The sequence below is a fragment of the Anser anser genome (genome assembly GCF_964211835.1).
Source record: "Anser anser genome assembly, chromosome: 3".
Taxonomy (NCBI): domain Eukaryota; kingdom Metazoa; phylum Chordata; class Aves; order Anseriformes; family Anatidae; genus Anser; species Anser anser.
The window spans coordinates 105249188-105277180 of record NC_139722.1 but is presented as its reverse complement, the minus strand read 5'-3'; the positions used below and the strand labels follow the sequence as shown (position 1 = coordinate 105277180).

Genomic DNA, 27993 nt, shown 5'->3' with positions numbered 1-27993 from the left:
AATTTCTTCTCTAGACTGAAATATGTGGTTGAATACGTTGCAGAAGCTGACTTTTTGAGAGAGTCTGTTACTGATACATCACTGATGTGTACTGGGAGGAGAGGAGAAACTGGTGGAGAGAGTAGCTAAGGCCCTGGAGTCCCATGTGAGCTACAGGCATCATCTGCTGAGGCCTCTGATAGTGAACTGCTGAAAGGAGTTTAGTATGCAATGTTGTGCCCAGGTACAGGAGCTGATGTCACTGTAACACTCAGGAGAGGAAATGACTGATTAGGCAAGGTGATCTCATGTAACTTTGAGGCCAAAGATTTATTTTCTCCTGAGGACTGAAGATTACAGCCTTAATTGCATCTGATAAGAAATGCTCTGAACATCAAAAACAGTGCTTGCTGAGTGGAGCTCCAAGTGTCATTGCATTACAGCTGTTGAAAGATTAGAGTAGATTCTCCAGTACAAATCTTCCTTCCATTAACGTCCCCAGTTAGCTCGACTCTTTCAGTTGCAGGATTAGCACCTCCTGAGAGTGCCTGCTCTTGTTCCTCTTGTCATCCCTCTATTTCAGTCCTTCATTTTGTTGTCCTTTCTCAGTTGCTGGAGCCAAATAAACAGCGTCATTTAAAAAATGACTTTTAATGCTGTTTTGTATGATAGTGCTGTATTACCTTGAAGAGAGGGGAGGATAAGGGGGTCTCAGCTGCTGCAGCTATCTCGACTTCAATGTTTTGTATTTCTGTAGTCCAAAAGGGTTTAAAGTATGGTTTCATAGGGATCAGTTCCTGCTCACTATGTGAAGCGAGAAAAGGCTGACAGCATAAGGGAAGTGTATGTGTGTGCAAGAAATCTTCATTCATTAGCGATGTGGGGGAAACGATACTGAGCAACTGTGCAAGCACAACTCTGATGTGTGCCTCTGGGGAAGTACTCAAGTGTAGCCCTGTAATCTCCTTTTAGAAATATGAATACAGCTGCAAGTGAGGAGAAGTCTTTAAACAGCTGCAGATATCTTCCCTTGCTTCCAAGATCTTGCCAAAGTGGGCCTCTAGGAGTTGTCATAGTGTTTTATATAAGTAATGATTGCCTTTGTGTCTGAACTGTCTTGTAGCATCTAGAGTGGATTTTGTGGAGTTTTGGTGTCCCTCACCATTTACCATTGTGGGAAAAACAGACTTGATTTGGGGAAAATGAATTTAATTTAGTGCCAGTTGAAAGAGATGTGGAAGAGATTTGGATGGTGAAAAACAAAGGCAAAATTAAAACACCTCCCTCCCTACCCTGCCTATTTCTCAGCCTGAGCTCCATTCCTGACCACCCACTGAGTGGCCTTGGGGAATGGGAGTAGATTTCTCCTGCTCCACCGTGGGTTATTTGCAAGGGCTGCGATCTCTGTACCAATGGATAAACCTGCTCCTCCATGGGCCCACAGCTTCAGGAAAAATGCAATATCCTCCACCGTGGTCTCTTCTCTGTGGCCTGCAGGGAAATACTGGCTCCAGCATAGTCCCTCCAGGGTCTGCAAGGGAATCTCTGCTCTCACGCCTCGTCCTCTTCCTCCTCGTCTCACCTTGGTGTTCACAAGGCTGTTTCTCACACTTTTTCCCTCACTGCTGTGCAGTGTTTAACCCTTAAGTAGTTTTCACAGAGGCTCCATTGGCATGGCTGAGGGTCTCAGTCGTGCCCTGGGGTGAGGCCATTGGAGCCAGCTGGAACCAGCTGTGTCCGGCACAGGGCAGGCCCGGCCTCACCTCACAGAGGTGGCCCTGCAGCAGCCCCCTACAGATGCCTCACCACAGGCTCCTGTGATGTCCCCCAGGAGTATATGCTAAACAAGTGCTTAGTTTCTTGGGAAAATCCGTTAACCGGTTCAGTTTTGCTTTGTCTGATCTTCAGAGCGTTTCCAGCCTGGTTTTGGACTGCTGGCGCAAAGAAATCCACTGGGCACCTCATGTACACAGCGCAGCCGGTCCCAGCCTGTGGGGGAGGGTAATGTATGTCCTCTGTACACTGCTTTTTCTGTTTCCCATATGGGAAAGGACCTGTTCGTGTGGCTGGTTTGGGGTATAGGTGCACAATTTTTGAAAAAGGTTTACTGAGATTAACTCCGTTTTTTTTTGGGGGGGGGCTTCAAGCCACTCTCTTACAGGGAGTTGGGTATTAGGTAAAAAGGGATGGATCTGGAGCTGAAGGTCTCAGGTCTAATCATCTGACTGAAAAATAAGAAACAGCCTCCTCAACAGTTGTCCTCATCCCTTACATGACTAGTTTCCTGCTCATTCCTCCTTTTCCAATCGGTCCTCAAATAGCCACTCCAAGGAGCTTAGTGTGTTTGTATGCTGAACCCACAAACCTTTGCTGAGTACCCTGAAACAACCTGGTTATGTATTACTGAGTTTGTCTTTATATGACTTGCTTTGCTAATTATAGGTCAAACATGAATGCATGCTCCCTCACCTCTGATGTTGGAGCGTGTACCTATTTTTAGAGTTGTTATTGTTACCTGTTGGTATTGTCTACAAAGCTGGAGGAGGTATTTATAAATAAGGTATTGATTATGGGGCTGCAAATGCATGTGAAATCAGCTCGTTGAAAATCAGACAGAGGTTTGTAAAAGGAATAAATATGCAGCTAATTTATTTGGCTTGTTTTGCAGAGGTCAGAGATGAGGGGTGCTTAATCATGAATATGTGGATTGACAGACTGGATTGTTTTTAGGTAAACTGTTTTGTTCAGAATCCCATCTCTGACAGTCCCGGACTCAATATTTTAGAGAAAGGCACAAGAGCCCTGCAGTGAGCAGACACAGTATTTCATCCTAATGGAGGGCATAAACCCAGGTGTAATCTATGCTTCATAGTGCCTTATGTGAGCCATTTGCAAATTTATGAGTTAAATAAGACTTCAGGTTGCCCAGGGGATGTGGTTTTCAGTCACACCTCTGTTCAGGTCCTTTACACTTCCTAATCCCCTCCTTGAAAATTCAGAGGAATTTCAAGGAAAAATGCAAATGAACACGGCCCTGACCTGTTGAGGCTCTTCTGTCTCTCTCTCAGTGGAGTCATCCAGACTGAAGACTCTCTTTAAAACAACATTATATAAGCTCTTATTTACACAGCTTAAAAAAAAAAAAAAAAGGTGATGGCCAGATGTGAAGCAGGATAAGACATTGACTCCTATTTGAAAAAAGGAGGTAGAAGACTGTGCATGGAAATATATCTAACTATTTAGTGCCATGTAAGAATCTGAATGCTTTGCAGTTGTTGGTAAGGAGACTTTGACAGTACATTAAATGTGTTGGAAAGATTTTGTGATGAGCAGGCAATGCACCGTGGTGGTACTTCCTTTTCTCTCACTCTCTTCACCAAAATACAATGGATTTATCGTATGGTCATGTTGCCTCTCATCTGGGACCCGGTCTATCATCATGTAACCTTCCTATTGCATCAAACGAAAATCCAAACAATGCAATAATGAACTGACAGTTGTTACTGCATACTTCCTTTGCTGCTTTCCAGCTCAGTACAATTTGTGTTTATACAACTGTCCCTCAGGAGAGGCAAGTTTCAGTTGGCTGCTGATGGACAGGCATCAATTTACTCCTTCAGCTCTCTTGTTGAGATATGCAGCTGCCTGGGGCTCATTGCCTGGACCTGGTCATGAGAAGCAGTTTCCTTGTGTGCATGCTGGTGAAGGTTACAGGGAGTGGGCTGAGGTTGTGGGAGAAGCTCATGGGGGCTTGGGGATGTGGAATTATGTGGTCTCATGTCCTTCCAGAGGCTGAGGACATGGGCAACAGATGCCTTCTCCAGTGTTATCCAAGCAGTGGCAGGGCCCCTGAATATCTGTGTAGTAGGACACACAAAACCTGTGTGCAGATATGCCTTCTTCTGTAGCAAATAACTACTTTGTCCTTGCTGTCAGGGTTACTGAATGTCCTGTGATGAAAAAACAATAGAGCAGGCTGAATGGATCAAAGGAAGGTTGACTTATGTTTGTGCGAATCATAGAATGGCTCAGGTTGGAAGGAATCTTAAAGATCATCTAGTTCCAACCCTCCTGCCATTGGCAGGGATGCCACCCACTGGATCAGGTTGCCCAGGGCCTCATCCAACCTGGTCTTGAACACCTCCCCAGGGATGGGGCATCCACAGCTTCTCTGGGCAACCTGTTCCAGTGCCTCACCACCCTCTGAGTGAAGAATTTCCTCCTAACCTCTAATCTAAATCTCGCCTCTTTTAGTTTAAAACCATTCCCCCTCATCCCATCATTATCTGACTGAGCAAAGAGTCAGTCTCCATCTTTTTCGTAGGTCCCCTTTAAGTACTGAAAAGCCACAATGAGATCAGCCTGGAACCTTCTCTTTAGGCTGAACAGCCCCAGGTCATGTTTGTGGCCCTCCTCTGGACCCTCTCTAAGAGGTCCATATCCTTCTTGTGCTGGGGGCCCCAGACCTGGACACACTACTCTAAGTGGGGCCTCACAAGGGCAGAGCAGAGGGGGACAGTCCCCTCCCTCAACCTGCTTGCCATGTCTCTGTTGATGCAGCCCAGGATGCAGTTGGCCTTCGGGGCTGCAAGCACACACTGCTGGCTCATGTTGAGCTTTTTGTCCACCAGATCCCCCAAGTCCTCCTCTGCAGGGCTGCTCTCAATGAGTTCTTCTCCCAGCCTGTACTCATGTCTGTGATTGCCCTGACCCAGGTGCAGAACCTTGCACTTTAACTTGTTGAACCTCTTTCAACAAGTCCTTCTTTCTACTCTTTTTAAAAATGGGAGTGAAATACATGATCTTGTGATATCGTTGGGGAAGAGCTGTGTTGTAATCGTTGCAGGAGTTCTTTGCTGTTCACTCATCTGAAAATTGCTTCTGTGAGGAACTTGGAAAATATTTGCTAATAATCAATTTCTATGTGAAAATCAGTATTGGTTTATAGTTAGCAAAATGAGCTATTTGTCAGCTAATTTATACACAAGCATTAAAAGCAAAGCTTGCTTTATAGACAAATAAAATGTGTCAATATATATAGTTTTGCTGTAAGACTTGAGAGCTCAATCAGCCATTACCTGAAACAGCAGCGAAGTTAAAACTTTATCGAAGTGTCTCCTCTGTTTAAATATTAATCAGTAGTATTAAATAGGTATTGAGGGAAATAAACAGAAAGATTTTTAAAAACAGAATGAGGAAATGATCAATACAGCTCTGAACTCAGGTTGCCACTGAAGGAAAGTGAGGCAACCATAGGTAGCCTTTTCCTGGAAAAGTTGCATGTGATGTGCAAAGTCTAGATGAGGTAATGTTCCTATACTTAGGTATAGGTATATTTAATGTATGGAGCATATTTGTTTGGATTTACTGCTTTCTCTTCCCAAAAGATGTCAAGTTTTGCAGTCATGTACAAAATGTGTTATCTAATTTTTGACGTAGTAGTGTTTCCTAGAATAATGTTTCTTACTGAATTGCTCATCCTGCTTCCTGATGCACTTCAAGATTCTCCTCCAAGCATCTTTCCAGTCTAGTTCTGCTTAATTAATGAGGTCTAATGAGCTCATAGCCTGGGGTGGAAGTGCTATGGACAAATTGCCTGGACAAGTCAAATAAATGCCAATCATAACGTGTTCAAGTGTGCTGCAAAATTGTAACTCTAACAAATTGGAGGGCCAATAGCTATATTTATCAGTGACAAAATGTGAATCTCTGGGAAGGACAGATGTCTAAGTCTCACAGTCTATGACAGCTGGGGTGTGTTATGGGACATGACAGAATTAACAGGGTAGACACATGCCTGACACCAGCAAATGGCTCCCTTTGTGCTGGTTTGGTGGCCTTATTGCTTAGTCTGTGCTATTAGGATGTGAGTTAGGGCTGTAGGTCAGTGCAGCTACATAGCCACCAACCGCCTGGTTATGGATAATGAAAATAACCCCTCTACAGTCCTGAAGACTAGTCTAGAGATGGTTTGTGTCACTCAGTCTACATGCAAGAAACAACCTATTGGGATTTGTTTTGGTTGTGACTAGTACCATGCTGCCTTTAAAGTAGAAATGCCCTGTGCGTTATGATGTACGTGGCACATACAGAAAGTACATCACATATCCATAAGGCTGAAGCAGCTGATGTCACCTTGTGTCTTTTGCTGTCTTGAAGCAAAACAGCAGGTTGCGAATTCTGGTGTGGCTGTGAGGAGCTGCTGCTTTATTTCCCTCCATTTAAGCAAGAACACTGGCAAGATGCCTGCCCTCCCCTGAGAGCCTCATCCTCCAGGTTTGTTTGCACACTGCTTGCCAAACGCCTAAAAAAAGGAGCCAATGAGATTGCATTTACCTAATACGTTAATGAATCTGCTTAGGTGTCTTCAAGTCCGATTTCTTAGTGAGTGGTGACAGTTTAATGCCTTGGGACTGAATTGCGGAGGAGAAGTTGAGGGATGATGGATTGCCAGAGGAATGCTGAAACCTGAGGACTTTACCATGCCAGGTCCTTCAGCCCAGAGTTAAACTTCTCTGGGTACTGATGGAAACATGTAAATAAGAACAGATGAAGGTAGGTCTCCCGTATTGTCATTCTTGCAGCAAGCGTTTTATTTGCTTTGCAATTAATGTTGTTTGCCAAAGGAACTCGAACTCCTTGGCAAGCTGCATGGCAGTAGATTTTACTTATTAGTGTTTCCTTGAGTCATAGTTTCAACAATTTTTTTTTTAAGGATCCCTTGGTAGGTGGGATTATAATAGCCTTTATTATTCCTAGTAAAATGCATGGGAAAAACAGATTCAATCCATGCTAGCTCCTTCTCTGCCTCCTGAAGTGATGTACCAGTGGCTCTTTACCAGATGAGTTTTATGTGTAAGGGCTGGTATGCAAAATTCTGACGCGTCTGAAAAAGCAGTCTGTAGCTCTGACTCTCAAAGAAATGGTGTAAGGCATTTCTCTTCACCCTGGGAAGACCACTCAGCTGGATGCTGAAATGAGGAGCAGTTGCCCTTTTGGCCAGCGTAAGGTGGGTGGCTGGGTCTGTCCAAGGAACACATCTGTGGTTTCACTGCAGCACATGCAGCTGGATTTGCTTAAAATGCCCAGTGTATTGAAATTCACACCTCTGCAGCTAGCTTCTGTGTTTACCCCATTGGTGGCTGAACCCGTGGCACACTTTGGTCTATCCCGGGAAAAGCTCTGTTGCTGAATGCTGTGCTGGTCTGGGTTGCAGGAGTACGTACAAGTCTTCTGAGCACCGTGCCCCTTCCACAGCTCCTGTGGGGCTCTCCTTATGGCTTCTTTGGGTAACAGTGAGATCCCAGTGGGCCATTCCAGCCATTCCTTTGCTTTAAAAATAATAAAGGCTGAGAACTTCCTCTCTAAGGTTTAGATTCACTGGAAAGTTTCTAAAACTTTAGACTTCTTACAAAAGCACTGTTTTTTTTTTGTTTAGTGGAAATTTAAGAAGACAAACATTTAAAATAAAAATGAGAGCTGTTTATGTTTCAGATGGTTGTATGGCTTTGTCAAATGTTTTCAAACATCTCTGTTACTGTTCAGCTGGAAATTGTTTTCATCATTTTTTTTAACCTGTTTTGTGGAAAATAGAAGATCACAACCTAAGTGTGTGTTTGGAGAAAAAAATTATTTTGATTGAAGAATATATTTCTAATGGAGGTTTTTATCACATCTTTAAAAAATGCAGACAGCAGACTGCATGAAGAAGCTTCATTCCATGTTTTAGTCCGAGTGCTGAGGTTTTTTCCCTGACAATTAAAATCAATTACAGTTTTGCTATTAGCGCTTATGAGAATGAGATAAGGCCTAAACTGTCATCTCTTCTCATGGTTTCTTGTGACTCCTAGGGTTTAAAACCCAACAACAACAACATGAAAAAACTTGAGCAGCCTGAATCAATCAGTCCTAGGGATGATCATAATTTCATGGCAAATGTTTGCCCTACAGACTCAAAGTTCTTTGGCAGCTCTAGAGAGGAAAATGGACATGCCTGAGTCTCCAGAGGAGCCTGTCACAGTATTAAGCATTCCCTGAGACTCAGATTTCAAGGACACATCCTTGTTGGGATGCCTAGCTTAGTGCTCCTAGCTATAAGCAGTGCAAACCTCCACTGTCTTTCAATAACTGCTCAAACTCCATCAAATTTGGCATTAAGAAATACTCTCATTGATAAGGAGTAGCACTTGATGCCCAACAGCAGAGCAAAATTTTATTCCATTTAGGAATCTCATCTTTCAGTCATCTTACTTGCTTCGGAGTCAGCGTATATATTTATTTATTTTTTAACAAACAAAAAACAACACAAAGAAACAAAAGAACCCTCACTTAAACTCTCAGAAACTGTTAACTAGGCAATGAGTTTTTATTTTGGAGAAAAAAATAGTGAACTCCTGGCTTTGCTTTAAGATAATGTTACAACTTCTGACGTGATCCCTGCCACTCAGATGAGGAATTGAAAGACACCGTGTAAGATGTATGAAGAAAGCTTTGCTTCACTAGTAGCTGAAGCTATCGTAGTGGTTTCCAAACTATCTCAGAACTGAGCCATGGGAAATCAGTGACCACCAAGGCTGAAACCCAAGTTCTGTATGTCAGTTTCTCCATGTGCAAGGAACGGATAGCCCTACATGGCTAGGTTATCAAAATTCTTTGTTTTCTGTGGCTGAATGCTTGGAATTTTTTAGAGAAAAACATGCAGTGGAGACAAAGTACGTACTTCTTAATGTCCTGAGGAAAACCCTGCAGGAAGGTTCTTTGGTGTCTGCCTCAACAAGCTTTCAGTTTACATAGGCAAGGACACCGAAAAGGTGAGAGAAAGAAGATATTACAGCAGCCAGAATGCAGAGAGGATACAATAAGGCAAGTCACAGCTCTCTGTTGAGGCGCTGACCCTTGTTCTCAGTGAGGCTTTGTGGGACGTAATTTGCAGGGCCATGAGGAGCAGCTGGCTTGCAATCCACAAGCTGGTTAGCAGCCACTTTTATGCAAGCCATAGTTCCATGTGAGTTTTTCTTTCTGCCCCCAAGTTCTTCTTTTATTTTTTGGCACTGAAATGGTCTCTTCTAGATGTACTGATTTTTCATTTACCTGCCTGCCTCCAGGTGCAGTCATGAGACCTAATGGTGCATGGAGGCTTGAATTGCTTCGAGCTCTGCCAACATGGGATTTATGGCATTTCAATATACTCATTGTTTGCCTCTTGTCATGACCAAACTCCAGCTCATACTGAAGGCTCCGTACACAGCTACCAGCCTGATGAAAAATGCCATCTGCTAAATGAGCTGTTCCCACCGTGCTGCTGCCACCTTGGAGCAGGCAGGGGCTGATGCCATTCCTCCTTGGCTTTCCCACTGGTGCACTAAGCCCACAAAATTCTCCCATACTTCATTTCTGGCATCTAGTATGAATGATAGCTTGGCTATTTTTCATCCTTTATTATTGTCTGCTGTAGGCTAGTGACTGGAAATCATTTTCCACCCAGGACTGACAGGGATAAAGTGATCTGGAAGAGGAATCATTTCTCAAAATGCCCATAAGCTGGGCACAGCGGCTGCTTGATTTTAGTGGGGTCACACTCAGTCCTCTAATTTCTACTTTTCTTTTTTTTTTACCCCAGCAGGCTCAATGAAGGGTAAAGGAGATAGAATTGCATCCTGTACAATTTTATTTCAAGAGCAGCTACATAAAAGAAACAGCAACAAAAAGCTACCATCCCTTTCACACACATTAAACTCAAGGTAGCCATGGAAAACTTTTTCTCCACTATAGGTACAGAGTTTGTGTGAAATAGTGACGGTGAAAAAGGGAGCTTACTCATCTACCACAGCAGTCTTCTCCATGACTTTGTTGTGGTATGTAAATACTTAGTTTTTGTAATTATTTGAGAAAAATCTACTAGCCTGTGCCTATTTTTCCTTTCTATAGAGCTCGAGCAGCTAATTTCTGGAGCTTTAGAGAGTTTGAATGGAAAACCATTAACAAGGAAATTGAGTCCTTTCTCATCTTGACTCAATTTGTCTCATCTGTGTGTTTATTTTGGTAATGTTCTCTGATCTGGGAGAGTTAGGATGACTTTTAGGAAGTTTGGGTATCCTCCAGCTCACAGGACATTTTCTGCCAAGCTCTTATCAGGGATTGATCGAAGCTGAAAGTGTTTTAGGACCTCTTTGAAGTTGCTGGTAGGTAAAATAAGTTGCAGGCCTAATTTCTCTTCTCTTTATCTCTAGTTCAAGTCTCGGTCACCTTTACTGTGTGAATTGTTCAATAGCCTGAACAAATCTTTTTCTGCTGGTACTTCTTTTACTCATTTTCCCATCCAAATAATTCCACTGTTTCCTCTTTCAGAAATGAGTGAAACAGAGTATTTTCTTGCTGTTTATAGGACTTTAGAAACAACAATGCTTTTCTGTGTCAGTTTTCCTAAAGTGCCCTCAGGAACATCCACTTTCTGACCTGTGCTGTGTTACAGGGGATTACTGAGAACACTTAGCAGATCCTGTTTCCTGAAAATGGTTTGGTGGCTGCCAGCTGGTAAACCATGTGGAAGTAACATGGGCTCCTACATATACCTGTTGTACACCTTCATCTCCATCTTCTTCACCGCTGTTACCAATGAATGTACCTGTTGTTTTACAGATGTTGAGGTTATGCATTCTCTGCTTGTGATCTTTGAGAGCCCTTCAAATCAGAGATGCGGTCCTGAAACCTCAGTCCTGCACCCCAAACCGGACAGACAGATTTTCTGCTTGGCAGATGAATGGTAGGAGGGGAAAACAGGGCTCTTGGGAAAGAAACAACTAATCTTTCTGTAGGAGTAGAGGGATTTTAAAGTGTGAGGCCTGAACTCTGTGTCACTGGGGCTTGATTTCTGTTTCTTTCTAGGCTTTAATGTGACGTTGTGGAAAAGCATTTAATTTTTTGTGCAGCTTTGGTGTTATTCAGCTGCCTCAGTGTGTACAGTAGCTAGCCAAAGCACATAGAAGCAAGTTATTGCGGCTTGCACGCACTGCAGCTGTACTTCAAGGCAGAAGCACAGGTATAGCAGGGCTGCAGTTAGGGTTGTGTATTGCTCTGCAGTAAAGGTTTGTGGTGTGGCATTAATGGAGCTAATGGACTTTGCCCGCCTCCTTAGAGGTGCACCAGCCAAGGTTTGCCTCCAACAGACAGGTACCAATGCTCTGACTCTTGGGTCAGAGCATTGACTGGGTTCAGTTTTCAAAATGATTTATGCTAAATTCTCATAAACCTGGGGAGAGGACAGGTCTTTTTAGTCATGTCTTACCCTTAGGAAAATCAGAGGTGCATTTGCATACACGTGGTTAGCAGACTGGCTCGTGTGCCCTTCTTTTGACATAGCTGCAAAAGAATCAGGGTCATAGGGAAGTCTGCCCCCACACTTTGTTTGTGAAGGGTGACCTGAGTTGCTTTTTGCATTATTCCCCTGTTATATAATAACCGTTCTGTTATGATAAATCGAATGCAATGCAGACTTGTGCCAGACCGCAGCTGCTGACAGCTGGTTTCCCTGCATCCCCAGCTGAGGTGCGACTTCATGGGCTTGCTGACTTTTTGGGTAGCCAGAATGAACAGATGGCGAGTTGCTACATTTGGTGATGAGTTAAAGCCTGCAATTAGCCAATATGCAGTTAGCTAGATTAGCAACATAGGGAACCGAGTGGGCTTAATTTAGGACCATATGATCCTAAACGAATTAGGTTGGAAGGCATCATGTGTGTACAGTGCCTTGAATCACCAGAGGGTGTCTCCAGGTCTGGTCTGGAAACATGTCTTTGGTAAGGTAGGTTTTCACTGCTTAGGATTAAGGTTACTCAGAATAGAGATAAATTATCTCCATTTTATTTGATTGAGGAATTTGAGGAAAATATCAAGCGTTCATTTCTAAAACTTTTTTTTTTTACAGAAATCATTGAAACAAACACTTTTTCACAGATCACATTGATTTTGTGGAATCATTGTTTTCCATCAAAAAAAATTTGGCAAGCTACAGCCAAGATACTCTATCCATCAGTCTGAAAGTCCCTGATCCCCACAGGATAAATCTCTGGTAAAGCTTAGTTGGCAGATCTTAATATAGCACCTCTGTAAATGAGACTAGTGCCCTTAAACCCTACCTCGTTTTAGTCATTTTTTAAAAATGTCTCAGCATTTTCTCCTCGAGATGACCCAATCCCAATTGTTACCCTGTCACAGACAGCTGTCACTGCATCAAGAGAAACCTTATTTTGCTGGTGTCACTGCAGTTTATTTACTCTGAGGCCATGAGTGCAGTTAGGAGTGCTCTTGCCTGCCTCAGTGTCCCCATATATTTATACACTGCTTGAATCACCTTAAAGAGTTGAGTGCCACTTGTGGGAGCACAAACTGCTTTGGGCTCATCAGAGAGAAGTTGCAATGTAGTTATAAGACTGAAGTATTACCAAAAAATGACTGTTTTAAAAATCAAAAGTCTTCATACCCAGCCATCTTTTCCCTATGTTGGTATTTCAGCTTGCATTGATTTTTATCATTGGAAGAGGATTTGGAGCACAGCTTGTATTTGTTAGTGAAACTCAGCTCTTTCCTACCAGTTTGCAAAGCTTCATTGGCACCTCCAGTACTAAATTAATAACCTGCTTCTGCTGCTGTAGGTCATACAACCAGAAGGTCTGTATAAACTTGCTGGCTTCTGACCTGTCTGCTGGGCTAATTAATGCCGTGGGCTTGGGCTGTTTCCCTCACCACCTCAGATGCTGAATCAGTGTTGATCGCCCATCCCCAATGCACAAATGAGGTTGCAGTAGGAAAAGTCCAAGGACTCCTAACCCAGCAGAAGCTCCTGTGAGCGAAAAAGAAGCGGTATGCATGCTGTGAGGCTGCTGCAAAGGATCACGCTGCCAAGCAAGTGCACCATGTGAAAGAAAAAAGGTGAAGAGGAATAAATAAGTAGATTTCTGATTACAGCTGCAGAACATAGCACTAATTCTATCCCTGCTCTAGATGGCAGAAAAAGCCCTGCTCAGCCTCACGCTCCTGCCTGCAGTGCCCCGAGGCTTCCCTGCTACTATAGGAAGATGTAGCTTGGGAGCAGGCAGCTGGTCAAACAGAGAGTACAGAGGTTTAACCAGATATGTCCAAGGTGTATTTGTTAAAATAGAGAGGCCGTGCTTCACTTTTAGAGAAAGGGGGTTTCAAGGTTTTATTTTGTTAACCTACCGTGAGGGGTGTTTGGTTTGTTTTCTTTCGGGTGGGAACTGGTGGAGATGCTTTGGTTTGCTACAGATAGATGAGACAGAGGGTTTGATCTAGTAGCATGTTTTACCCCTTGGCTGCTTTGAGGGACAGTGTTATGACCAGGTTCGTGACCGGCTGTTACCAGGTTCATTTCCAGGGTGCCTGTGTGTCAATGGACACTACTCCTTCCCTGTGTAACATACTGATGCATCACCATAGGGTGTGCAGGTGGCACCAGAGTGTGTCCGTGTGGGTGGTGCTGCCCCAGATGAAATGGGTCTGACACGAGGTTCAAGACGGAAGGCACTCTTTTCTCCCATGGCGGCTGCAATGTTTTTCTTCCTTTCAGGAAATATGAAATAAAACTTTGGCTTACCGTTGTTCAGGCTGAGTGTCTAGGCTTTCAGGTTTCTCATTGATTGAATCTGCCCCATCAACATCAATATTACTGAGCAAAAATAAAAGAGGAATATGTGCAGGTACTTGAGGCTGGAGACTGGACATTAGGTGCTCCCCGCCAGTCTTAGTCTGACCGACTGACAACCTTTGCTTTACTTTTGACATTTTTGATGATTTGATGAGAGCCACACTTTTCAGCTTTGCTAGTGCTGTTTCCCTGAAGGAGTACTTGTTTTGAGATACACAGGAGCTTACATTTTTCACCAGAGCTGAGCTGGTAGTTCATTGCCGTCCCCCTAATTAAAGGGAACAGAAAACACTGTATCACGGAAAGTCCTTTGAAGAGCTGGTACCACTGCTCTTTTACGGTATTGTCCCTAACTGACAGGTGGGCCTACTCTGTTAGATAACGCACGCCTGTTGGAAGAGACAATTCCCTGGCTTGCAGGGTTTATTGTCCTAAAAGAAAACACGGAGAGAGGTGAACAAGCAGCATTTCTGCTTTGCTTTCTTTACAAGCAGGAGCTGTAGCAGATTAAACCTTGCCTGAAGCCTGCAACACAGCTGAGGCAGAACTTTCTTAGTGTCTCTGAAGGTCTAAAGCAGTGCTTGAGGCCGAGGGCAGTCCTCTGCCTCTTGTTTGTAGGAAAGGGAAGACAGCTTTGGAGAGAATTCCCCTGTTTCATGCAGGTAATGTCACAGCAGGAGACCCATAGCTGTGGTTGGCTCATTTTCTGCCATTCTGCAATATATAGTGTTATTTTCTCATGTATCCGATTACTCAGCCTCAGAGAAGCTGAGAGACTCGCATGATTTAAGGTGACTCATTGTAAGGCCGAATCCTTTACTCCTACATTGCTGCTGCCATTGGGGTGGCTCAGCAGTGGCAGGAAGATGCTTCTCTTTGGCTTGCTGCTGCTTTTGCCAAGTGAGGTGCCAGTCATCTCCCCAAATCACAACAGGGTGGGTATGCTGCCTGTACTATTGACAAATGATTGCTAACTCTTGCAGATATTCGGTTTTGTTTGTTTTCCTCTAAGAGCTGAATTACTGCACATTTTTCCAGCTAAAAAACTCTTTCTCTTTCCCTGTTTGCTTGCAGATTGGGCACAAGAGCTCATGAATCAAAGCTTGGAGAATTTCTTTCGTCATATCTTGTGGACACACTCCATTCAAGTTGTTGTATAGACAGACTGAGGAGTTGTCCAAGAACTTGTTATTAACAAGTTGTTAACAATAAGTGTTAACAGAGAATAGCATTGAACATTTGCTCAAAATTTCTCTCTATTTTTGTTTTTGTCTTTAAAAAAAAACAAACAACAGCCAGCAGTGACTTTGTTATGGAAGATTTCAAAACTAGCCATGGAAATGTTGAAAAAATCATTATTTTCCATTTGAAAAATAGCTTCTGCTCTACATACTTATGCACAGCAGAGGGGTTTGAAGTATTTCAATGGTGGTGATGGAAAACTGTTCGGTAGCAGTTAGTGGAGATTGCAGTAAGTGTGGCCATGCTGCATGAGAGAGCGCCAGTCTGAAGGAATTAGAACTCCTCTTTTGCTAATCTTGCCCAGGTAGGATGCTTTCCGTAGGACTAGTGTGGATTTACACCAGTCTAAACGAGAGGGGTTCCAAGCTCATGTCATCTATCCAAGCAATTTACCGTGGCAGGAAGCTGTCAAATACTTTATCCTGCAGAAAAGGGTGTGGGAAACTTCCCCTTCCTTTTAAAAGTTTCCATCAGGTGCACGCTGTGCTATTTGTTTGGGCACTGAGCAAAGCTTTAAGGATGATTCTCATGCAGCAGTTGGGTGGGGGGGGGACTCGGAGCACGCTGCATCTCAGAGGTTGTCCCTGCCTGAAGGCTCGGGTGCTGCTGAGCTCCCCGCTGCAGTGTCCAAGGAGCTGGCTGCCAGCCCTGCAGGCAGGAGATACTCCTCGCATCTCACGCTCAAGATTTCTTCAGAGGAGCGGTTGCTATGCAGCCTTGTTTATTTCTGGTATGTGACACTGGTTGCTGGTGGAGCTGTACACCTGGACGGGGGAGCCTGCTGTCCTGGAGAGGGGGCTGGCTTGCCAAATGGCTGTCCCTGCTTTCAGCTTGGCAAATACAGGTTCAGGAGCACAAGAAGTCCTCGTTTCCTCGTGGGACTCGACCTGCGGGAGGGCTTTCACCTCACGGGGGATTACAGGCTTAACAGCATGGAGCTAGGTTTCCGAAGTGAAGGACACGCGTGCTTGTGAAGGAGGTTGGTGAACAGCCCTGTCTTGGGCGCTGCTGCTTTTTCAGCAAGGCGGTGCTCCACTGGGGCTGGCAGGAGCTGTGCAGGGGGGCTGCTGTTACTGGGCTCTGGTGGAGGTTGCTTGGTGCAAGTGTCTTTCCCAGAAGGCAATAAGCTCTGCAAGAAAGACTTGCATTTATTTTTTATTTTTCTTTTATTATTTTTATTTTCTTTTACTTTTCTTTCTTTCTTTTTTTTTTCAAAACATTGTTTTAGGAAACATTACAACAGCACAAGGGAAGTTTCTGCTGGGTGACTCCAGCTGTGTGCCAGATTTTGTGTGTCATTTAAAGGACAGACACCCCTGAGAGGTGTAGCAGAAGTGGGGTGACAGATGAAGGAGAGGAGGTAAGGACAGGCAGGAGATGCTGAGCACCTGGGGATTTTCTCTGGCACACCATGGGAGCAGAGCAAGAGCTCCCACCTCAGCTCAGTCACTGCCCTTGGCCTCCCGGGGTCCCTTTGCTGCTGTGCACAGGGAAAAGGACAAGTCCCTGCTCAGCTCCTGCTTGCACTCACCTTGCTCTGACTGGGTCAAAAAGCAAAAACTGCACTTTGGGTCTTTTTCTGGCTCGTGCTGTTGTTTTCCAGGTAGAACCAAAGAAGATCTAAATCAAACCAACTTTCTGAATCAGCCGCTGCTGAGGTTTAGGTCAGGGTTACGTGGCTCCACCATGAGCCTGTTCATCCCTGCAGGATGGTAATCAAGTCTGCTTTTGACAGTGGTTTAAATTGCTGTGTTTCGCTAAGTTTAACCTTGGCACCCCACTCCAAATGATGTGGGGGAAAAGTAGAATTGTTTTTTATTCCAAGTAAAGAGAATCTTTGTGAGCTTGCAGGCTCCCTGGTACATAAGTGCCTGGTCCCAAAGCAATATCACTCTGACAAGCAACCTTGCCTTCAGGATAGACTGTTTTCAGAGAGGTTTATTATAAGAAGTACAAATCTCTGAAAAATGTATCTGGAAGTGATGTAGGAGAATGAGGAGGGAAGATCCACAGTCAAATCCATTTTGAATTCTTCTTGGTGTGTGGAGATGCCAGCCTGCCACAGCTGCAGAGGGAGGACAAACCAAACTCTCTGAAGGATTGAGATTCAAGAACTGTCTGCTGATTATCACAGGTGTTTGCAGGTTACTTTCTCCCTCTGCTTCTCTCTCTCTCTGGAGAGAATCTTTGCTTTTTTTTTTTTTTTTTTCCTCTCCTTTCTTTCTGGTAATATCTATGTTCCCTCATGCCTCTCAGTTCAGCAAGCTGGGGCTCTGCTGCAGGAACCACTGCCATAATGACAACAGTAACCACACTCACATTTGCGTAGTATTTGTCACCCCCAGGATCTCTGAGAGCTTTGCAAAGCTTCCAAGCATCATTCTCATTTTTCAGTTGGAGATACTGACCTATAATAAACTAAAGTTGACTTATTCAAAATCTGTGGCGTGCAGAGGTCAAGTTTATATGCTCTGGCCTTAAGATTTATGTTTCGCTGCAGGCCAGGCAGTGAATTGGCAGCAGAGCTGGTACTGCTCCGGCACAGTTTTCATGCTGTTCTTCAGCTTTGTTCACTTTCAGACCTCAGAAGTGGTGGTGCCTGGGATACGCGGTGTTTTCTGTCAGATCATTAAGCCAGACTATTGCAGGGTTTGGTCAGCCATCTCTACTGTGTTGCATGCTCATACCTGGCAGCTCTTTTTTGTCCACATCCCTGTATGTACTGCATCCCTTTATGCTGCAGTATAGGATGGATAAAGGCCATCCTATTACTCCTTTACCTCTTGGTGGCCTCCAGCTCAGCCAGGGCAGAGGCTGCCAGCTGATAGGTACTAGAAAATAGGCATTTATCTGCCTTGCCTGCAGGTTGGCTCCTCTGGGCAGAATGGTGTTGGGCTCTGAGCAGCAGCTCAGAGGCGAGACAGCAGCAATGTTTAGCAGGCATCAGCACGTGGAGGCTTGGCCTCTCTGGGTATTTAAATGTCCATGGGGTTAGGTGATATCTGATAGCTTAGGTGAATGGAAGCTTAAAAAAAATTCATTGACGCTTGAGTGGTGGACTTAGGTCCTGAACAAGACAGACAGATGCTGAAAGGACTAGAGAATAAATTCTGAGCTGGGAACTGTTGTATTTCAAAGTTCATACTACACTAAGAACAGCACCAGGACTAAGCAGAATAGATATAAGAGTAATAAAACGGGCAATTAATCTCATCTCATTAGAGGATGTGCTCCTGCTTTTGCATGTCAGCCCTGCACTTTGTTCTCCCAACGCTTGTTGCCCATAATGAAAAATTTCAATACATAACTCAGATTCCATGATGCAGCTCAATGAAATTGCTGCAGATCACTGAGAATTTCCTTGTCTGGTGATTACACAGGAGCAACACAGAGCCCTTAGGATGCTCACTCAGAGTTATCTTGGATTTTTGCAGGTGTCTGTGAAAACCTGCTATAGTCAGAGTACTAGTAGTTGTTTTGTGCCTTTGTGAAAGATGCGTGGGACAGTATGTGAGGCCTCACCAGGAGAAAACTACGGGCCTGGGGGTGTTTAAGGAAAGGTTAGATGTGGCGCTTACGGACATGGTTTAGTGGGTAGTATTGGTGGTAGGGGGATGGTTGGACTAGTTGACCTTGGAGATCCTTTCTAACCTTAATGATTCTGTGATTCTGTATTGTAGAAGCCCTTCACACAGGAGCACAGGGTAGGAGAACTCTCTCCTTGGGGCAGCTGAGGGGAAGGAACTGAGGAGACAAGCCTGATATTTCTAAGGAAAATACTGTCACAAGAAACTAATGCAAAGCTCCCAGGGAGCATGTAAGCTGACAAACCACTGTATTAATGTTTTGAGACGTGGGACATTGGTTGGATTTGCTTTGAGTTCAATCAAAGTGATGATCATGACTTCTGTACCCAAAACTTGAACACCGGGCATGTAGAGCCTTTCACAGAGTCCTTCGTGGAAGAAATCCTATGTGCCCTGTCAAGTCCTCCTCTTGGAAGGAGAAGCAGCAGCCGACCGTCGTGTATTTTTTCTGGTGCTAGCCCCCACAGCTGTACTGCTATCAGCTGAGTTATGTTCATACAGCATTAGTACCTGGAGGCCCATGATGGTGGGGACCCCTCTCCGTGAGGTGTTCTGCAAACCCCTGTGTGGGCTCAGGACCTTGCAGGTCCAGAGTTCTGTTCAAGGGGCACCCACAGGAGGAGAAAGAACCCTTTCAGTGCTTTTGGTCAAGGCAGGGTTATGCTCAAAGTAAAAGTGCGTCAGTGTACTTGGCTCCTCGTTGTCCCACTGTGCCCAGCAGCTGCAGGAGCCCACAGAGCGATCGATCACCTGCCACTGGGGAATGAATGCCCTTGGCCACAGCTCCAACGGGGACCGTCACAGCGCTCCGTGTGCACTTGTGTACAGTACTCAAATAGCTGCGGTGTCCAGCACAACACATCATTAGAGCTGTAATGAGGGTTTGTTCGACCCCTTTTTGAAGGGGCTGATGAGGTTTGGCATTCAGATGTGTTTATTCCTAGCTCTTGGTTTGCTGCCCTGGGTGAGCTGCTGCATGTGGTAACTCTTGTTTCATGGCTGAGCAGCCCTGTTCTTCTGAGAAGCAGCCACTGCAGGAGCTTTTCATAGAGGCATTGAACTTTAAGGTCTTTCAAATAAGAGACGAGGACAGAACTCATAAAAAGAGCATCACGTGGGTTGCATGTGGAATTTTTAACGTGATTTCCTTTGTCTGTGTTTCTTGCCATGCGCAGTCAATGTTTGAGGAAGCAAGTTTACTGATTCAAAAAATCCTCAAATCAGTAAATACAATGGTAAAAGAAAGCAGATTTTGAATGTGTAATCTCAAACGCTAACGATTGGATCATTGTGGTGAAAGAGATGGGAGCACTTCTTGTGAGCTCTACGTCTAGCTCAAGTGGTTTAGATACCAAGAACTTAAAGGAGTGGAGGAGGAGGTGCAATCTGTAGCTCAGGGTTCTGCCTTGTCATTCTCCTACACGCCTGGGGGAAATGCTCAGTTCAACTGGTCAATGACTTTCTACTCTGTGAAAACTTCATGCTACAGCTGCATTAGGGTCCTATAAGCTGAAATCCAATGGCAAAAAAAAATAATAAAAAACATCCTGTCATCAGTTTCATTGCGTCCTCACAATCAGCCTCCAGCTGTTGAAATATTGGGTACAGCCTCCATCAGCTCCAATCCTGATGGGCTCTGTAGGGTTGTTGGTGTTGGCATTGACATGTTTCACGTAGCGATACTGTGTATTTGTTGCACTGGGAAGCCACCAGAGAAATAGCTTGTTAGTTGGGGCAGACAGTAACGATGGTATTAAATAACCTCTGTTTTCATTTACTGGGTGCTAATGAGCCAGAGAAGCTGAACATCCCGGAGGATGTTTCCTTCGGATTAGCCCATCAGAATGACAAGACGTGCAGTTACTGTCTAATGAAACATCACCAGGGCCTGGAGCTGTTCATAGGCAGTTGTGTTCCTTTTTTTTTTTCTTCTTCAGAAAGCCATTTTCTAACCTTTCTTTTTTTTTTTTTTTTTTTCCCCACAAAGCAGGGAACCATTTACCATTTGCACTGTTCTCCTCTGGACAGGGAATGGCACCAACTCATTTTGTGCTTCTCTGAGCAGTGGCAGGAGAAGATGAATCCTGCACACCCAACGCTTCCTATAGACTACAGGAAAATTTCTTCCCATTACCATTCCAGTCTCAGTGCAATCTTCTGTCCTTTTTCTTCTCTTAAGAGAAAGGGGTGATCCTACATAGATGTACATTTGGGGTTTTCTATACCATGTAGTTGGCCTGAATTAGGAACTCGGCCCTGAATTGAGACAATTATACCTTTGGGGCCACGGAGATGCCATAAGTAATAGCCTTCCTAATTATGCTTTGTGGCATACTAGGACAGCCTGGCAGAAGTATAAAACTGAGGCATGGAGAGACTGGCCTTGTGTAAAGTCAGTTGCATTACAGTCAGTGGCAGAGGTAGCCTTCTGTCCTAGCACTCATTTCTGGTACTTACTGCTTCCTCTTGAACATTTTTAATATCTTAAGCAACAGGGCATGCTCAGCTTCATTTAGGAGGTGATAATTTTAACCAGCCAAAAGTGCCAGTGGCGTATTTCTTGGATATTTATCCTATGCAACAAGACCAAAGAAATTATGCCTTAATCTCTGTTTTAAGCCCTAGTCCCACTCGCAATGATACCTCTCATTCCTTGTTTTAATGTACACACTCTCAACTAGACCTACATTTGTATTTTAGTGATATTTAGTGCCTGACTTTCACTGAAAACAGTGGGAATTAGGCTCTAAAAACCCTCTAAGCATTCATGTCTTGACTTTAAGCTGTCTCTTTGAATTTATATAGACTAACAAAAAAGGGTTAAAGCCAGAAGTGGGTTAACTGCCTGAGCTAACTCCAGCCTATCTGAAATCACTTGCTTTATTCCAAATGGAGCCTTTGACAACTTTTGAGAAGGGTTAAATCTTTGTGCCAGGGGGTGGAGCTATAGGGCATTGCTGCAGTATGAACATGTTCTACTGTAATTTGCTTGAGGACACCATTTTACCTGATTGTAAGCTTGATTGATAGTAGGGTGCCTAAACTCCTTGCACAGGCGTTCTTTATTTGTTTTAAGCTCACAGAACACATTAATAGGTACCTGCTTTTTCTTCTCCTTCAGTAACAGTTTAACTGTATGTGATTGATCCTTTTGGCTGCACTTAGCTACCATGTGATAGTCATTCTTTTTGCAGAGCTTTATAGGCACCTATGAGTGGCTTTTCAAAAGCAATTCACGTTTGCATCCTTCTGTTCCCACTGACATTTATAGGAATTTTAGTGTTGACTTACCATACTGACCTCTTATCCTGAAGTATGCTTTGCAAAAAACCCTCTTAGGCCAATACATTAAAAGAAATCAAAGCTTTGTATGGTGACTGAAGCCTCTGTCAGAAGATGAAAAGAAATATCCAGAGTTTTGAAGTGAAAGCAACCAAACCAGTAAAGTAATAGACCACAGGGGCTGAAGCTGAAAAAGTCATGTTTTGTTAAAGCACTAAACTGGAAGGCTAAGCATAAACCTTTTTTTTTTTTACCCTTGTATATCCTTCACACCATTTCACTGTCCTACTAGTCCTGTGGGCTGTGCATTCACTGGTGGGAGCATGGCAGACAGTTTCTGCATAGCTGGCATCCCTAAATACGTCATATTATAGGCTCAGGCTTTCTGAGGTGCCATAAGAGCTATAGATGGTTCAGCAACACTAAAAATGCAGACTATTTAGCTACAATAGCAGTTGTTTCAACTGCTTTTCTCTTTCCTTTCCCAGCAGGTGGCAGATTTAGAAGTATTTGGCTCGTGGCTTGAGTTGTGCTTCAGAATTACACATGAATGTATCATAAAAGCTTATCTTCCCTTTTCTACAGAAAAAAAGTCCTGCACATTGGTGGAAAGTGACAGAGACAGCTTTCATTTATCAAGCCAGACCGGGGTTACAAACCAGTCTGCAGTATTGATGGCCAGGCACCCCACCTTAAGTGCAGGTATGCTTGTATTAAAAAGGGGAACTATTCCACACCTCATTTTTTTTTGTTCTTGGTTGTTATTGGTGCATATCAAATTTAACACTACAGTTCCTTGTTATCAGACATGTGCAATTATGCTCCTGCTGCAGCAGCAGAGATAAGTTCTGTGGGACCAGCTCCAGTGTGCTATGCCAGGTCCAAGAGCAGTGAGTGCAGTAAGAAACTTGTCTTGGCTGTTGTGCCCATCCAGCCATGGAGACAGCAGCTGCTGGGGTGGAGCTACACTTCCCCTGTTATGCAAGCCAACAGTTTTCCTTCAACATTTGGACTTTCTGGACATATTTCTGTAAAATGTGGAACATGCATAGCTTGATTGGATTTTTATGGTATTTTAACACCACCCGGCTTGAGCAGTTTCTACTACTATGTTCCACCCATGAACCTTGTGGCCAGGGCAATGCCAGGGACCTATTGCTGTCACCTGCATTAGCGGCGTTATTTTTCCATGCAGGCTCCTGATGCTGCAAGGGAACCCACCGGCAGCTGCATCAGGCCCAGCAACGGGCAGCACAAGTAGCCTCTCATCTTGACAGAGCCCATCATCACCCCATGGCAACAGAAGATAATTTTGCAGCAGGTAAAGGGCTGCAGCAGATCGGAGACCCCTTCACCTTTAGCACTGCAGCCAGGCCTTGTTGCAATCCTGTTCCTGCAGCCTTTGCCCAGAGGGTGTTTGCCCAGAGCAGAGATGCGTGATCCCAGGAATGCTGCTTGGCTCAGGGAGGCAGAGCATGTACAAAAGCTGCATTCAAAGCACTGATCACGCAGCCATAGAGGTGCTGGCTCTGCTGGCAAGAGTAATTCTGTAAGAATGAGAGCCTGCATTTTCTCTCGTTCTTTAGGAGTGAGAGCTTGGCCTTGGAGGCTGGGTAATGGAAAAGATACTGGCCAGGATAAAGGACAGGGAAACATGCTGTATGTGACTTTGAATTTTCAGGAATAACTAAGATCAAAATTTTTTTCTAAGCCAGGCCATGGTTCTGTTGGGGTCTGGGAGCGTGCCTCTGCAGTAAGGAAAGCAGGGAATAAACTCCTGTAACAGTGAAACAGAACAAAGGAGAATGTTTGGATAGACAACTTGCATCCTACAGATACAGTAACCAAATAATCCCACTGAATATTGGGAATAGCTAGTGCAGAGTCCAAACTTTCTCTTAGGTATAACATTTGGTGATTGTTTGTTTCCTAGTGATTTCTTTGTTGTGCATGGAAATAGAAACAACCAACAAAGCTGATTGGGATTTAATGAAAACAAAAGACTTTTGAACCAGTTTTGGAAACCATCTACTTATTAGATTATTATTATTATTATTATTACTACTACTTGGAGGTATTCAAAAGACATGTAGATGTGGTGCTTAGGGACATGGTTTAGTGTTAGACTTGGCACTGCTAGGTTAGTTGTTGGACTTGATGATCTTGGAGATCTTTTCCAACTTAAATGATTCTATGATACTATGGTTATTATTAGATGCAAATTAGAATTTCCAAATTCTAGAGACCTATGCAGGTTGTCTACCCTTTGAAAGGACATGAAGAAATTCCATAGTCTTGGACAGGCAACTAGTAAAACACATGTAATTTTGCAGAGCATTCAGCCGTCAAAATGCTGGAATGTAAGTGCCTCACTAGACAGCATGGCGTAAAGATACCAAGGCCTTTGAGGTCAGGACTGTAGGTTAATACTGATGTGTTAGTCCGATACAGAAAGTGGATATCTTTTTTTTTTTTTCCTACTCCTTTTCAAAAGCTGCAAATTTGTGTCATTTGTACTGTCTTTATTTTAAAGCTAAGTACCATGCCCCAGTTGCTGTTTACTGTGGGAGCATCACAAAAGATAAACCCAGATGCAGAGCTCTGCGAGGTGGAAGCATTGATTCAAACTTGCACCTTTGTGGCAGCAGATGGACCACTGAAGAAGAAGGTGAGGATGGAAGGGGGTTGAATACATGATGGCCTCAGCCCAAGAGAAATCCTGATATCAGGGAGAAACGGTCCTTGAAGGTCAGTCCTCATGTTGGCTCTGTGTCAGAGTAGGTGGCAGACAGAGAGATGCAGATGATCCTGCCCTCCTCCAGCAGTGTGCTTGGCATCACATCTCTTTATCATTAGTACATTATGCTTTATACTTCACCTGCGGTAGCCGAATTGCCCACCATGGCAGGGACTGTGGCCTGACTAGTTATTAATTGGGCACTGTAATGAGATACGAGTTCTGTATCTATCCTTGCTATCAGTGTGTGGTCTCACCACAGGTAAATTCCAAGTGCTTTCGCTGCTTGCCCATCAGATCTCATGTTGAGGACAGGGTGGTGCTGCAGAAGCACTGATAAGGTTTGCCTGCTTGCTAAGATGTCTTTCTGCTTTGCAGAAATACTGGTAGTACCATGAAGGTCTTTACTGGTAGTATTGACTGAAGCCAAGGCCTGAAATGGAAATCTTTTTCCCCCTCTTATTAGCAGGGCCTTTGGCCTCTCTCTCCTGGCTTGCTAGCTCAATGCTGTTCATAATAATTAAACTGATGCTAGTTTTATGAAAAATAACAAAATGATCTTCTGAATTATTAAAACAACAACAACAAACCTTGAATGCCTTACTCCTTAGGTGGGTTGATTGTTAAACAGTGAGGTTAACTAACTCACTTCTTTTTTTGTCTGATTTTCAGCTTCCCTTCAGTCTATGTTAACAACCCAGATGAAGAAGCAGCAGCCTTCTTTAGAGGATGGAGATGGGGAACCTCCACAACCAAGGGCCGTCTCTTCCCTGGAGGACAGAGACAGCAAGGCTACTGTGCATGACCTCAGTGCTGGGGCTGGAGGAGTTCTCTCCCATTTTCCTCACCCAGCCTTGACACAGGACCCCCAAGAGAGGGAGGTGAGCAGTGCTGCCCTGGAAACTACTCAGATCAAGGACAAGCTGAAGAAGAGAAGGATGTCTGAGGGCTTGTTAACACCACAGAGAGGTAAGACTGGAGCCTGCACACTCTTCTGCAGGAGGCAGGGTCTGTCCCAGGCTAGAGAGTTAGCACACATTCTCAGTGAAGAGATACCTGCTGAATATGCCCCCCTGCAATAACCTTCCTTGCTCTGTCCCCTGTGTAGCCCTCCTGTTGCTTGTAGGGGTGTACTGCTGTGGCACAGGGACAGGAGTGGCTGTGTGTATGTGCAGGTGACTTATTCCAAGTAAACACAGGTCTGTGGGCTCCCTGCTGTCTTGATGGGAGCCCAGAGGAGCAGGGTGTTCCTCGGGTGGCTCTGTGGAAATGCATAGGTGTTGTCCACTGGCCTACTTCAAGTGGCTGCCAGCATGAACACTGTGCAGTTATTTACAAATTTCCAATAAATCTTTCAAATGCAATACCTAGTTTCAGATGCTTTGTGCTTGAAGTTCTGCTTCTCTTACACTTTGCGTCCACTTTGTAGGCATGACTGACGGCAGTGACTCCAAGGGGATTACTCTGAAGCCAGCAGTTTCCAGGTCAGCTTCCCAGAGGCTCCTGGCAACCTCCAGGCCCATGCCTCCCATCCAGAATAGACTTCCTTCCCCAGAGCCCAGCTGGACAAGCAACAAGGAGCAGGAGCATGAGGAGAATGGCACAGGCTGTGGCGGCAGTGAAGGGAACCACAAGGAATTGATGTCAGAGGTAAAAGGGTGTAAAGTAAAGAAAACAAGCCAAATCATATATGGTGAGTTTTCAGTTGATTCTTGTAGGCAGACCTCTGAGATCTTTTCCCCATGGTGTGAGCCCAGGGTAGCAGCTGAGCCAAGGAAGAACTCAGCCGGATGTTGCATTTTCATCTGTCTTTGCAGTGTGCATATAGCAGGCTTTATGTCTCCAGTGTATATGAATAAGAGAATACTTCTTCAAATAGTTTCTGTGCTCTCTAAGATCTCCTGTTGTGTTTTATGACAAAGAAAAACACCAGCAACCACACAGAGCAACCATATGTGTTTAATCTGGCCAAGCATATCCTTCCACAGTAAAATACAAGTATCTGTGAACCATCTGTGCTGTGTACATGGCTGTTACTGTTGCAGACATGCCAGTGTATTGGTGTCTTTTTATACCAGCTCTGTCTGGTCTAGACGGAAAAAAATGTTTGCTGGAGTGGACAATCATGCAAATTGAACTTTGAGGCCCAGGTACAGCCATGTCCTTCTGCACAGTCACTTCTAACAGTATTTCTAGAGTTCAGTGGCCCCTGTGCAGCTTCATCGCCTTCCATGGGTCTGCCCAAGGTTAATTGGTGGGAACTGGCAATTCAGGCCAGGGGGAACGGAGTACAGAGCCCATCCACATGGCTAGTTTTGCAGGAGGGATGGGAGTTGCAGTTGTTTTGATTTTTCCATGATGTGCAGGAGAAGGCAGCTTTTGTAAACAGGAAAACCAACAGAACGCTAGTGCATTTTATTTCATCCCTGCAGGGCCATATGTATCCCTGACATTAACTTGGTTGGTTTCACTGGAGTTCGAACAGGTCCTGATTTGACTCTGGCTATGGAAAGAATGGTGGGATACTATGGAAAGGTGTGTGTCTGCTCTGCTCCCTCAACTGCCCTTCCTAGCCATGCTGTGGGGAACCTAAAGGGTGGCATTGCCAAGTGAAGTGATTCAGCAGGCAGAGAGACCTTACAGAGAGCAGTGGGGTAGAGAGCTCTGCTGAACCTAATAAACGCCAGTGAACCTGCAGCGATGAATTGTGTGGGAGCTGGAGAACACCAAAGATCTGGAAAGCACATCAGCATCTGGGCCAAAAGACTGATGGGGAACTGCTGAAAGGGCAGCAGTAGAAAAAATTACGGGCTTGAGAAAACCAGATTTTGACAGGGTGCAAAATGACTTTGTGAGGACTTGGCTGGGATTCAGCAATGGCTGGTAGGAGGCTTCGGACAGCGAGGGGATAGTGACCTAAACCCATTCCAATCCCATAGGAAAAGCTAGCAGAGGCAGCAGCATCCCAGAACATCCCATCTGCCAAGCAGATAGATGCCAGGTGGTAGTATGGCTGCTGCCACAGAGGTGAGCAAGGGAAGAGAGCTGTCAACAGTGTGGGACATGGTTCCTCCTTCACCACTTCACTTTCCATTGCCCATTCCAGGCCAAGTGACTCCATCAGCTTGACTTACTTTCCCAAGTATTAGGCAAGAGTACTGCTAAACTGCTTGTGGCATCGAGCAGGAAAGCTGCGTGCTCAGGCTGAGCACTGTACTTTCCCATTTCCAGGCTTCCCTGCAGCCCCTGTATTGCAGTGATGAGGATGGGAAGAAGTCACTGGGGGTGGCTTTGATTCCCCCTATCCCGAGGTCAGCAAGACCATCTGATGGGGATCCTGGCAGTGCTGCAGTGCCTCTCCCAGGCTCTCAGCTGTTGTTTTCCCAAGAGTCCCTGGAGATGAGGTAAGCTAAGGTGACTGCCTCTTGGTATGCAGTTCAACTCTCATGTCTCATCTCAAGAGATTGTTTTCCACAGTCAGCTCTCCAATATGTTTATGCAAATTT

General features: G+C 44.5%; 1 protein-coding gene across 6 annotated transcripts in view; it reads left to right on the top strand.

Moving 5' to 3' along the window:
• The window catches only part of TOGARAM2 (TOG array regulator of axonemal microtubules 2), a 60059-nt gene that overhangs the window by 2840 nt on the left and 29226 nt on the right, over nt 1-27993 (top strand). Inside the window, exons 1-7 of one of the 6 annotated variants that reach the window (XM_083827820.1) lie at nt 10131-10160; nt 10618-10741; nt 22336-22452; nt 24284-24418; nt 25160-25456; nt 25917-26137; nt 27719-27891. In XM_083827820.1, coding sequence (XP_083683946.1) covers nt 10735-10741; nt 22336-22452; nt 24284-24418; nt 25160-25456; nt 25917-26137; nt 27719-27891 — 950 coding nt within the window. In that variant the 5' untranslated portion in view covers nt 10131-10160; nt 10618-10734. Of the gene's footprint in view, nt 1-10130; nt 10161-10617; nt 10742-15433; nt 15861-22335; nt 22453-22945; nt 23072-24283; nt 24419-25159; nt 25457-25916; nt 26138-27718; nt 27892-27993 lie in introns of those variants that run through there. The other 5 variants (XM_083827821.1, XM_083827822.1, XM_083827824.1 and 2 more) reach the window with 5 other exon arrangements.